The 12846-nt window shown below is 42.1% G+C and overlaps 1 protein-coding gene across 1 annotated transcript in view; it reads right to left on the bottom strand.

Annotated features, from left to right (window-relative positions):
- The window catches only part of syne1a (spectrin repeat containing, nuclear envelope 1a), a 141143-nt gene extending 131800 nt beyond the window's left edge, over positions 1-9343 (bottom strand). The window contains exon 1 of the mRNA XM_061703709.1: positions 9154-9343. Coding sequence (XP_061559693.1) covers positions 9154-9220 — 67 coding nt within the window. The 5' untranslated portion in view covers positions 9221-9343. The remainder of the gene's footprint in view (positions 1-9153) is intronic.
- Positions 9344-12846: the final 3503 nt, after the last annotated feature.

The following is a 12846-nucleotide window of genomic DNA, read 5'->3' as shown; positions in this document are numbered from 1 at the left end:
GGCTGTGGTCATAATCACAGTGGCAGAGTGTCACTAGAACAAAACAAAGCGACACAAGAGCCTCCGTGTGGTGCTAATGCATCTTCCTCTCCAGTGGAACATTAATGCCACGTGCCCATTAAAGCTATCACGCACTAAATGGGGAGCCGCGCACATGTTTGTTATCCACTGTACAAAGTGATTACACGGACTGTGGGGCCTTTTTCAGCTCTCCGCTTGGCGTCTTTATGCTCGCCTCAACATTCCGGCTCTTCTCTATCAACTCTACAATGTCTCATTTAAAAGAAAAAGGCTCTTCTCTGCGCTTCCTGCCGGAGCTCTTAAAGCACAAACTGTCATGGGGGAAGAAAAAAAAAAAAAACTCAGCCCATTCAGTCGCAACACTCATCATCCCACTTCATTTGTGCCCCCAACATGGAATTGCAAGAGGAGGAAATCCAAAAGGAAGCCCATTAGCATGGCTAATTGCATTTCAGCAATCATCACACACACATTAAAGAGGGTGAGAAGAGTTGGGGGGGGGGGGACATACACACAAGTAAAAGTGATTATCAAAACAAGAACCGGCATTCCCTTTTCACCAGCAGATGTGCTGAGAAGTCCCTGAGAAATCATGTCCAAATGTTCATGAAAGCCTGTCTAACGACCGAGTCATTTACCAAATTTTGACACCTGCAGCACACACATAACACCAAATTCAACAAGATCATCCACCAGTTAACACTTAGCTGTGAAAAATCATCATTTGAATCTACACAGAGTTGTGTCGCTGAAATAAAGCATGAGGATTCAGCACTGAGAGCATTAGGGACTCAATTTACTGGAACTGTAAAAAAATATATTTTGCGGCTTGTGTCGCTCTCTCTATGAATGTAATGGGGTGAGTGAGTGAGTGAGTGAGTGAGTGAGTGTGTGTGTGTGTGTGTGTGTGTGTGTGTGTGACTGGGTCAGACAGTCTAAGCTCTTTATCCAGGTTCAGCGAGTGGCCCAGCACACATTACAGGGACCACTAAGTAAGCGAAAGCACCGGCGTCAGCAGCGCTAACTGAATCACTGCGGCCGCTGCGGTAAATTCGGTTACCATGAAAGAGATTTTCTTTTTTTTAAATAATTAAATCCAGCTACATCCAGTCATCTCTGACACTGGAGCTGCCATTTGTCTTAGTAAAATGCATTAAAAATGACTTTCATATCCTAAACAAAGTGCTTTTTAGGGTTAAAATCCCAAATTCTGTACTGCATTTTCTATGTACTGAATCTTCATCTAGGTTTACTATAAAGACATTTTGTAAAAACAATATATTTATTAATTACTGAGTGCTATTCAAGTTGTGTTTTTATCTACTTTTGTTTTGGAATGCATGAGAAATTAAACCTTTTTATTCCCTCTTTTAAAGTGAGTAGTTTTTACTTTATTTTTGTTGTATTTAGTTTGACTACACGACAATTAGAGAATGTGAAAACATTGCCTGTACAGTTAATTGTTTATGAGGGCGACAGTTTGACCCCAGAACAAACTATTTCACTTTCCATTATTATATTATGCACACAGGGTCCTCAGTTTACGACCAGACATACGACGACGTTTCAAGCTTATGAACTGCTCGCATCATAAGAATATGCGGTCACGCGACACAAGAAGCCGACGCTCAGTTACGTTTCAACTTACGTACTGTACGTACGGGTTACGTCACCACCTCGGGAATGGAACTCTGAGGACACCCTTTAGTGACGGAAAATGTGCACCTGTTGTCAATTCCTAACCAAATAGAATATGGAAAAAAATAAGAAATCCCTGCAGAATTGTCAATTCATACCAACGAATCTTCATTGAGATGCAAATAAACTAAAGTGATTGTCATTTTCTGGAAACATCTATATGATTGTACCACAAGCAGAGAAGCATTGGTTGCACAATCCATTGTTAATTTTGAAGTCCTCTTACTTTTCTGTAGTTTCATTGTTTAATCTTGCAGTGGACACTAGTATTGTTTTATTTTTTTTAAAGCTGCATAATCGATTGCTCCTTGACCTATTCACCAACCCTCAACAAAGCTTTTTTTGTCGTTTTGATTCATCTTTCAAACTGTACGACTTTTAATTGTCAAAATTACAGCTGTGACAAAGTTATTTCAAAAAACAAATAATGGTCTAGGACCTTTGCACAGCACTGTAAAGTAATAGAATCAGTGATTTAAAGGTGGCTCCCGAAGACTAGGAATGACTTTCTCACCCACAAAGTCACGTATGCCGGAATCGCAATGTTATCTGGCCAGCTCAGAGGTCAGGGCACCACCTCTATTTAAAAAACTTGCTCAATGGAACGCCAGTGGCCAAATTTTCTACCATCCAATCACACGGTGACAGTCAAAAAATAAAAAAAGGGGATGGAGGTGCCTGGGCGGGAAAGATAAGAGCGAGTGTGCGAGTCAAAGTATTAGGGAGAGAGGGGCTGAATGTGGGTCACGAGACGGGGTGTCCGGATGCTATCTTGCAACCACATTGTGCCGTAACCTTTATCCAAACGATCTGGTGCCCCCATCTGACACGCAACGTCTCAGAGAGAAAAGAAATTCACGGGGGAACTGTATCACTCCATCAGTGTGACCCCCGAGATGTCATTTTACCTCCTGCGGACAGATCAACGGCAACTTGCACCAAATTGTCTTCAGGAACCACACTTGGTGGAAATGATGTGAATGCTCCCCGTTCATTTGAGAAGTGCGCTTACAAAAATTGCTAAATTACAGGATTTGTGATATACATTGTCCAATATTAAAGTCCACCAAAGTACAGTTGGTGACACTAGGGTGCTCTAGTAGTGAGAGCTTGTCAGTCTCCTTAGGCTGTCAAATTACAACAAATTGTAGCTGAAAAAAGTACTACAATTACATATATATTGATGCTCTAAGATAAATTCTCAGAAATTAGTCAGAAGGTGGCACTTACAATCGCCGGACTTGAGAGCACTTAGTCAAAGTGTCATGAGAAAATGTATTTTAATATATATTTGTTGATATTTTTTTTACTGAATAGCAACAATTTGACATTTTGGGTGGATGTGACTTTTAGAGGAAGCTGACTCCTTGTTCAGATTGTGTGTGTGTGTGTGTGTGTGTGTGTGTGTGTGTGTGCGTGTGGTGTCGCGAGTGACGCGTTCTTGTGACTCCAGCCTTGAAAGGCTGTCCGGCTCGGAAAGATTACGATCTGACAAGCAGCATGTCAGTGAGACACACCATTGGATTCCACACAATGGGATCACACATGCCAAAACAGAATGTGGATCAGACAAGGCCAATGAGCTTTTTAGTGGAGGTAAAAGGAATCCATGTTGATATCATGTTACTGCTTTAATACGGGATAGTGGAAACCCCAAAGTCAAACGTCCCAGGAGTTCAACCTTAACCTGTTTTGCTTTGTGTGGTTTTTGTGACGCCACCACAGAGGTGCACCATTGATGGCAAAAAAGGAAAGTGTAATGATAGAATAAGAACCCGACATGAGAATCATGCAATCATGCAATCAAGGAACCAGGCAAATGTTAACAAACAGTCAATGTATCACAAATGGGTCCTCGGTGTAGGACGGATTTCCCTTCCTACAGTGTTCTATGTGAATTACTGCATCACTTGGCCCCAATGCAAGTGGACTGTAACGGTGAAAAATTATTAAATTAAAGCTTAGTTTCTGCACCTTTTATTTGTACTGATATGGGCATTTCATAAGCGGTTTTAGATATTTATAATCAGATAAAAAGGTAAGACTTGATGTGGTTTGTTTCAAGTTGGTTTTTGACTTTGTCATAGTGACTTCACAAGCTTCCTCTTAAAACAACTGAGGGCCAAACAGGTTAAATTGGAAGTTATTTGCCACCAAAAATCACCAATTCAATGGCAATTAACCCACTACAGGGGGTCCTCGGTTTATGATGGCGTTCCGATCCTCCAACCGCGACGCAACCTCAAGTCGGAACGCGCTGTGGTCTATCACTAACCAACGCTAACTTATTGGTTATGTCATAATTGCAGTATATATTTGTATGAAAAACACTTCTAGGCTGTAAATATAATAAACAATCTAATAAAAAAAACTAAGTGCAGTAATATCTATGTTACTGGAACGCCAAATAATTTTTTACTTTTAAATTGACAAACAGTGGATCTAGTATCGAGCCTTGTGGAACACTATTTTTCTACTGTAACACCAGAAATGTTTACCATTCATGTAAAGTATACTGTAGAAATTTGTAGACCTAGTATAAAATCTTGTGGAAATAAAATGCTACAAGGTGACAATTTAAAAGAAAGGAAAGAAAAGGCAACGTGACAATCAGCGACATGGGTCTTATCACAGCACCACAGGTCCAAGGCTACACGGGTTCATTTGAATGTGCTGCCGACCTTGAAGCCTCACCGTGTATGTGTCGACCCGCTCGGCTAAACGCCTCACTCCCAGCAGAACAATCAAGGCCTAAAAGAGGCATCACAGACATTTTGGTTGTTTGTGTCGCCGCCTGCGTGTGAAGCCGTGTGGCGATAAATAGGCAATGTCCCGAAAACAACCGGGCCGGGCTAGCACGGCTCAAGGTGACCGTCTGCTCGCCCCTTCGGTGGCTACGGCCGAAGCGTCGTGTAGCCCCTGGCAACCGGATGGCACCCTGGCCGCGTGCCAATCGGTGGAGTCTGTGCCAGTTCCATCGGCAATCAGAGGCTTAAGAATTTGGCGGGGAGAGGCTTTCTTTCTCTGCCTCATTTTCTTGTTGTTATATTATAACTGCACCCAGGGGGTTATGTTTTCATTGTTGTGTGTTAGCAGGATTATGCAAAAAGTAATACGTAACAAAACCTTACACAGGCTGGACATGAACAAAGGCATACATTTTAACTGTGGGTGTGGGTGAATTACTTCTTTTATAACCCTATTATCAGGCAAAAAAAACTTAATTGGGGGTATAAAATGGGCCCTGCAGGAGCCCTCGGTATGAGCCAATTGAAATACTGTACATGAATTCTATCGGCCAAACGGCAAAGGACAAACTACAAATGCATAGCCGTAGATAACCGCGATGTATCTGACTGGGCATCCTCCAATTGTTTAAGAGCCTTATATGTACTACACAAGCTCTTCAACTATGGGTTTCTCTGAGTACGCCGGCCCCTTTTCACATTCCAAAAACATGCAAAATAAGTTTATTTAGGACTCTAAATTGTTCATAAGTGTAAATGTGATTGGGAATGCTTGTTTGTCAATATGTGGAATTGCAATGGACTGGAGACCAGTCCATGGGTGTATCCTGCCTCTCGCCCAAAGTCAGCTGGGATAGGCTCCAGCTCATCTGCAACCCTAATGAGGACAAGTGCTCCAGCAAATGCAAGAAGTAGGTATGAAGGTGTAAGATTTGGTGCTACTCAAAATTGTCTTTGTTTGGCCTTGGCAGAGGTCTTCTCCAAATCTTGCAGTGCTACTATTGTCATTGTTCTTGAAATAGCTTACAGATGTGCTCAGGCCTTTGCCCCGCCCCTCCTCCTCCTCTTCTGCCTTTTTGCCAGCAGCTCTCAACACTGCAGAATTTACTCAAACAGTCAATCTCCTTCACACAACAAGCCACCACAGCCTGAATAGACCGAAAGACGTTCTTTACTAGCAGCTAAATTGGACTGGAGGAAACTTTATCTGCCTGATGGGCAGGCAGGCAGACATGACTTAGAGCTAGCGGCGGAAATTGAATGCCTCCACCACCCACGGGGAGAGAAAACAGGCGAGAAATTGAAAAAACGAGAAACGGTGGGTCTTTTTTTTCTTTCTCCCATGAACAAAAGACACACGAAAACAGGCAAATTCCTCAGCATATGGAGGAGTTCAGGCTGGGAGGTGTTCAAAGTGCCCTCGCCGTTCTCTGCCATATGGTGTCACTAATTGCTGTGTTTCAGTGCAGAGAGGTACAGCAAAAGAGACAGTTGAAGGGAGAAAGCAGGCTCAGTGTGCATGTATGTGTATGTGTGTGTGTGTGTGTGTGTGTGTGTGTATAGAGGTGGGCGGGGGGGGGCTCTAAAAATGGGACAAAAGTTTGGATTGTTTTCATGTCGCGTAGCATAATTTTAAAACGCTTCCAGAATTAACACCGAGGGGAGTATATTGCTCATTTTATGCTAGCTGCTGCTGCAGATAGCATAAAAACAAACAACATGATCTGATTTTAAAATAAAGGCAAGACTCCGTTAACGGTGTCAAAGTGGGCATGCAAACATCAAATCGTGACACTAATGATGTGACATTATCGTTCTACTCCGTGACTGCTAGGAACCGTTCCATGTTTGCATCTTCGATTTTAGATGGCGCGTCTTGATTGATGAGAAAATCATCACATCAAAAATTGATTTCTATTACGTATCGTCACTGTCAGGCGAAAACCTCCAATATCCAAATTTGGTCCATTTTATATTTTTTCACAAGTCTATACAATTGGTCGGTAACTACGTGGGTCTGTTATTTTTTTATTTTATTTTACAAATTATTGACCAAATTAAAGTGTTGAAAATGGCCTGCTCTCTTTGACACTGCAATATTTACAGCTCAGCAAACAGGCCTTTAGTTTTGGTTCCGAAAAGTTGGAGATGCAAGGATTCTCCCCATCACCAGCGATATGCACATTGAACATACTGTACAACATTAGCCACAACTGCACAATCTAATGAGATCCAACATAAAAACTGTAGAAGAAAAATATCATTATGTTTTCTATTGACACTGTCACAGAGGTATATTTAACTATATAGTTACCCCACTTGATTGGAATCGTAAAGAACCGGTTCCCAGTAATTCGATTCCTAGGAACCTCACACGCTACATCTGTATTTTGGTTCGGCGCTACCGTACGATATAACCCTCTATCGTTAATGTTCCTGAGTTTTTGTGTGACAAGAGTGACATTTTGCCATTCACTAACATTGTATGAAAAATGAGACACAGACATCCAGCAGACATGAAAGTGCAGATGTACCTAATAAAGGGGCGGGTGAGTGTTAGGCTATTAGTCTTAATGTGTACCCTCATAGACACAATAACATAAAGTAATAACAGTCATTACATCACTGGAGGCATGACGGACATAAATTAAAAAGCCATAAGACTTTGACATGTGTCTCTCAGCAAAGAGGCTAATTATGCAAGACATTTTTGCGAACAAGCTCGTTGTGCTGAATTATTTACAATGTATGTAATTTATTGCCTTGAAGACTTTAAATGAGGATCCCATGTGGTTGAAGACTGTACTGTAAACAGACAGAAAAGACTTGATAAATTAGGGCGCATTTTGGTGAAGGGAGGAGGTGCTGTTACACGTCCACATAAATAATGCAACAGTTTCGCACCACTGCTGTGCTGTGCATGAGGCTGTTTCATTTGCACTTAGCATCTTAATCAAAGTATCTCCCTTGTCTTTGAAGACAACGGGAAGCGGAAAGCCCCTAAAATTAGAAGAAATCAATACGGGAGATGCAAAGTGTGCACCCGCACACGTCGGAACAGACATTCGTGGCTGCCGGTGCTGTTCGAAGCTCTGACACAGCACAATTGCCGCCTTACAAGCCCCATTGGGAGCCGCCATGTTGGATCTCAGCTCCTGCATCACCTGACTGCTCATTTTGCGTCATCAAATCTGATCGGACACATGGAGAGATTCTACTAAGCATTGGAGGCTCTCAAAGAGATTCTAGTGCATAACACTAGATTCTAGCACAAAACAAAACAAAAAAGTATGATACAAGCTAAACCAATTTTCTGTCAAAATATGCCTCAAAAGTCAAACAAAACATGGACTTCAAACAATCCCATCCATCCATTTTCTGAGCCGCTTCTCCTCACTAGGGTCGCGGGTGTGCTGGAGCCTATCCCAGCTGTCATCCGGCAGGAGGAAGGGTACACCCTGAACTGGTTGCCAGCCAATCGCAGGGCTCATACAAACAAACAACCATTCGCACTCACAGTCACACCTACAGGCAATTTAGAGTCTCCAATTAATGCATGTTTTTGGGATGTGGGAGGAAACCGGAGTGCCCGGAGAAAACCCACGCAGGCACGGGGAGAACATGCAAACTCCACACAGGCGGGGCCGGGGATTGAACCCAGGTCCACAGAACTGTGAGGCTGACGCTCTAACCAGTCGGCCACCGTGCCGCCTCAAACAATCCCATACATGTATATTACATTAATTCAAGGAATACCTGTAAAGTGCCACTTGGTGACAGTATCACTGAGTTGTTACTTCTCTTTACACATGTATGACATTAAAGGTGTTTTGAGCCCGAACAAACTTCATCACTTCACATTATTACAAATTGTGTTGAAATTACACTAACTTGGTAGTCAACAATCACAAAATGAACACGTTTTACACTTAGGAGATTCCATCATATCCGTGGGAATTCCAATATGTAGCAATCAATCAAACAATCAAGAGTGCTAATTTCGTCAAATCCAAAAGAAAATTTATTTTAGTCAAAAAATGATTTGGTCATTTTATTAAAAGGTGACTATCATATTTCTTTCCATAATTTTGTCATAATTACATTATATTTTTTTAAATAAATTTTTTTTTTGAAAATGTTTTTCAGTTACATTGTTATAGGTCACTTTTTAAGTTTTTAAATATGTGGTTTCGTTTGCTTATATTTTCAATATGCAGTGTTTGAGTTGAAATGTTCCTGCTATGAACATAAGATAAATTAATGTGAGAACACATTGCAGTCCAATATATGAGTCAGGCTTCCACACAAGAGTAAAGGTGTGTACAATCTGTCATATACTCAATTTCAAATTCTCAAATACCCTCAATTTTTATCCGTTTTGCCATGATATCAGCCAAAGTGTACAAAAGTTGACCTTCCACTGAAGCTGATGCAAAACTAAAGATAGTGACTGACTGTGAGTCAGAGTATGCCTGAATACCACCGCAAAATATTCAGTCCTCATGCCTAAAATAAAACTCATATTTGTCGATGAGCAACAACAACAAAAATCAGTGCAGAAAATGAGGTGCATTTCGAGTCAGCATCTTTGCTTTTCTGCTGTGTCACGGCAATGAAGCAGGTCACCTCCAAACGTGCCGCAAGTGGTGAGACAGAGGAGCGCTGTGAGTAAGCAATTAACGCCTACCTTGCAGCTTCTGCATCACATTGGCAATGTCACGAGGAGAGTCTCTGTAGCGGTGCAGTGACGCCATCTCTCTCGTCCTCCTGGTGCCCGCGTCGTCTCTCAACTGGGCATCATCGCACTAACCGACATGCAGATATGTTTTTTAGTTGTGTGTCAGGATGTTGTTTCTGTTCAGTTCATCCCTGTTGCAGAAACTCAAGACTCAGAGGAGCTCCTCCTCCTCCTGCTGCTGCTGCTGCTGCTGCTGATGATGATGTAAGTGTGCCAGGCAGGACCGCTTCCTGGTTGGGATGCGCCGCCATCTGCTGTCCAACCAAAGAGGATGTTGCTTGTTCCGTGGCATGAGGACCAATCAGGTGCCACGTAGCGTTGGCTGCATTTGGGTTCCACTGTAAGAAATGTATCCGTTTTTTTAATGAGTGTTTAATTTGAACACGGCCAAAAATTTAAAACAAATTGAAAAACTATTTCAATATACATTCAAAAGTATGTTGACTAGAATAATCTGCTATATAGTGGGACCATGATAGGTGAGCAGCGATATAGCAGGGAATTCATGTACAGATTTTTCAATTATAAATCAGTACATTATTTCAGTGATTGTCTTGGAGAAATCACATGGTTTCACTACTTAACAGGGGACATATTATGGAAAACGTAACTTTGAATGGCTTGATTATAAATGGGTCTCTGGAGTGCCTTCCTGTTTAAACTGTAAAAAAAAAAAAAAAAAAAAAAACATTTAATAGTTACCAATGGTTCCTTGTTTGGATCCTTTTAACATACATAAAATGTGTGAATTTTACATTGTGGGAACAACATGGACTAAAATGTAATAGTATTTGACTAAAAAAAAGTATTTGAAATTTGAGTTCTCATGGTACAGTAACAAGTGAAATGCATGTATGTGTATGTAAATAAAATGATGACAAATGTCATTCTGTTGGTTGGTTGTCATGGTGAAATGAGAAGTGATGTATTTGATCAGAGGGTGTATATACCGCTGCAGCAGGGCCCCGCGGGGCGCTTGAGTCCCTCATTCCTATGCAGCCTGGCTCAGGGTGACCTCTAGTGTAGCGACCCCTCAGGAGCAGGCAGATGCAGCCAAGGAGAAAGGATTTGCCACTGCAGCAGAGGTGAAATCAAACAAAGGGTCAACGCAAGGAGTTTTACCTCCTGTGGCACACCAACATCACACCGTTGTTTGCTTATCAAATAAACGCTTATGCAGAGCTAAGAGCGAGATGGCTGCTGTGTTAATCCCCCCCTCCTGCGTGCTCAGCAATTTGTGGACGCTTGTAAGAAAGTTGTGTGCTGAAATTGACTCGATGCCAAAGAGACAGATGCTGGCCTCAAACCGTATGAGAACTATCCATCCATCCATTTTCTGAGCCGCTTCTCCTCACTAGGGTCGCGGGCGTGCTGGAGCCTATCCCAGCTGTCATTGGGCAGGAGGCGGGGTACACCCTGAACTGGTTGCCAGCCAATCGCAGGGCACATAGAAACAAACAACCATTTGCACTCACAGTCACATCTACGGGCAATTTTAGAGTCTCCAATTAATGCATGTTTTTGGGATGTGGGAGGAAACCGGAGTGCCCGGAGAAAACCCACGCAGGCACGGGGAGAACATGCAAACTCCACACAGGTGGGGCCAGGGATTGAACCCGGATCCTCAGAACTGTGAGGCTGACGCTCTAACCAGTCGTCCACCGTGCCGCCCGTATGCGAACTAATGGACTGCATTTGGGTGTACCTAATGTTGTGGCCAGCGAGTGTTTCTTTGACATGATTATCGTCATTATTGAGACTTCAGTTGATTATGTGAATTGATTGTTAATAAATCGAATCTTGAATCAATTGAGGCAAAATGGAGTGCACTAATTGGCTGACCAATAACACACCAATAATCGGGCTGTATTTGAGCATTTTGTTTCTTCCCCTCCGATTAGCCGATGTTTCTAAAAGACTGTTGAGAGCTTTTATCCTGTGGTGTGGGTTGGGCAAACATTCAAGGCCGACGATCGTAATTACTAAACCTGGTCAATATTTACGATGGCAAATCTTTATATGTGTGGTCAACCCTGAGTTGGGCCTTGCCGGACACAAATAAAGGAGCACCTGGTTGTGTGGCGTGTTTGTGTCACAATAGAATTTACAAGGACAAAAGTAGTTACCAGACTAAAGTAGTTACCAGACAAGCTAAGTGTTAGCCTGGCTTGTTTTATTTTTTCGACTGTTACACTTACTTCTTCCTTGTATTTTCTGGCAAGTGCCCATGGTACAGTACTTGGTACTGCGACAGATATCATTATAATGGTGCACTGGCTGAGTTGGTCATCTTAAATACATCGCACGCAATAAAACCATGAAAAACACACTTGCTGATTTATTTAGTTTTTTACTCGTTATGTGTTTGATCAGGCGTCACGGTGGACGACTGGTTAGCGCATCTGCCTCACAGTTATGAGGACCGGGGTTCAAATCCCAGCCTCACCTGTGTGGAGTTTGCACGTTCTCCCCGTGCCTGCGTGGGTTTCCTCCCGGTACTCCGGTTTCCAACCACATCCCCAAAACATGCATGGTAGGTTAATTGAATACTCTAAAATTGTCCGTAGGTGTGAATGTGAGTGCGAATGGTTGTTTGTTTCTATTGGCTGGCAACCAGTTTGCCCCACCTCCTGCCCAAAGTTAGCTGGGATAGGCTCCAGCACTACCGCGTCCCGCTTGAGAATAAGCGGTTCAGGAAATGGATGGATGGATGTGTGTGATCGCCCACATTATACATATGGATTAAGATGCTTCAAATTTGTATTTCTACACGCAATGGCAGCGTTACTTTATTGTTAATAATGTTAGACACCCTGGAGTTATATTACTAACAAAATAACAAAAGCTTTCTAATATTGTATATATAGGAAAGAATTGAATGAAACAAACTATAAGTGTAAGTGTATGCAGTATTTGATGGACTATTACACCAGCTACTGGATTGAAACAGAAGGAATCAACACTGACTTTTCTTCCTCCTCATCTTGTGCCTCTAATTGGATTTGCCATAAACCACAGCGCCTGAGGCAAAACAACCTATCTGTGACAGAAGGTGTGACTTGAGAGGTGTCAAACCTTTCTTGCGCACTCGCAGGCACACTCATAGCGGGCTGGGCACACACTTTTTATTATTATTATTATTATTGCAAACTCACACTTACAGTTTCAGCATCCATAAACTATATGAGAACATATTTTATGAAGAAAAATCATTTCCATCTCAGTGAGCATTAGCATAAAAAGTAAATTGATCCAGCACTAATGAGAAATGTCCCCTTCTTGACTATTAACAACACATTTGTTTAAGGTTTTAGACTGCATTTTTTTTAAAGGAAATTGTTCTGTGTGTTGGACATTAATATTGTGCTCGTTGCAATATTAGCTTCATTCCAACATGATGACAAACATGTTCCCTTGTGTTTGTCCTGATAGATTTCAGCTGGAGGGGATTACACACAGCGCTGCCTATGCTGGTATCAATGATGACTTGTCACCTACTGATTTAAAACACTCTTAAATTCGTGGAGTTCTATGTCAGGTTTATCAAAGTAAATGTTTTTACTGGCAGAAAGGGCCAGACGACCACTGACCTGGCACACTGTGTGGAAAGTATGAGACATTTGGATGAGGAAAGTTAAAAGA

The sequence above is a fragment of the Phycodurus eques genome, chromosome 18, assembly GCF_024500275.1.
Source record: "Phycodurus eques isolate BA_2022a chromosome 18, UOR_Pequ_1.1, whole genome shotgun sequence".
Lineage (NCBI taxonomy): Eukaryota > Metazoa > Chordata > Actinopteri > Syngnathiformes > Syngnathidae > Phycodurus > Phycodurus eques.
Note: the sequence above shows the minus strand (reverse complement) of the source record. Positions and strands in the feature narration are given on the sequence as shown.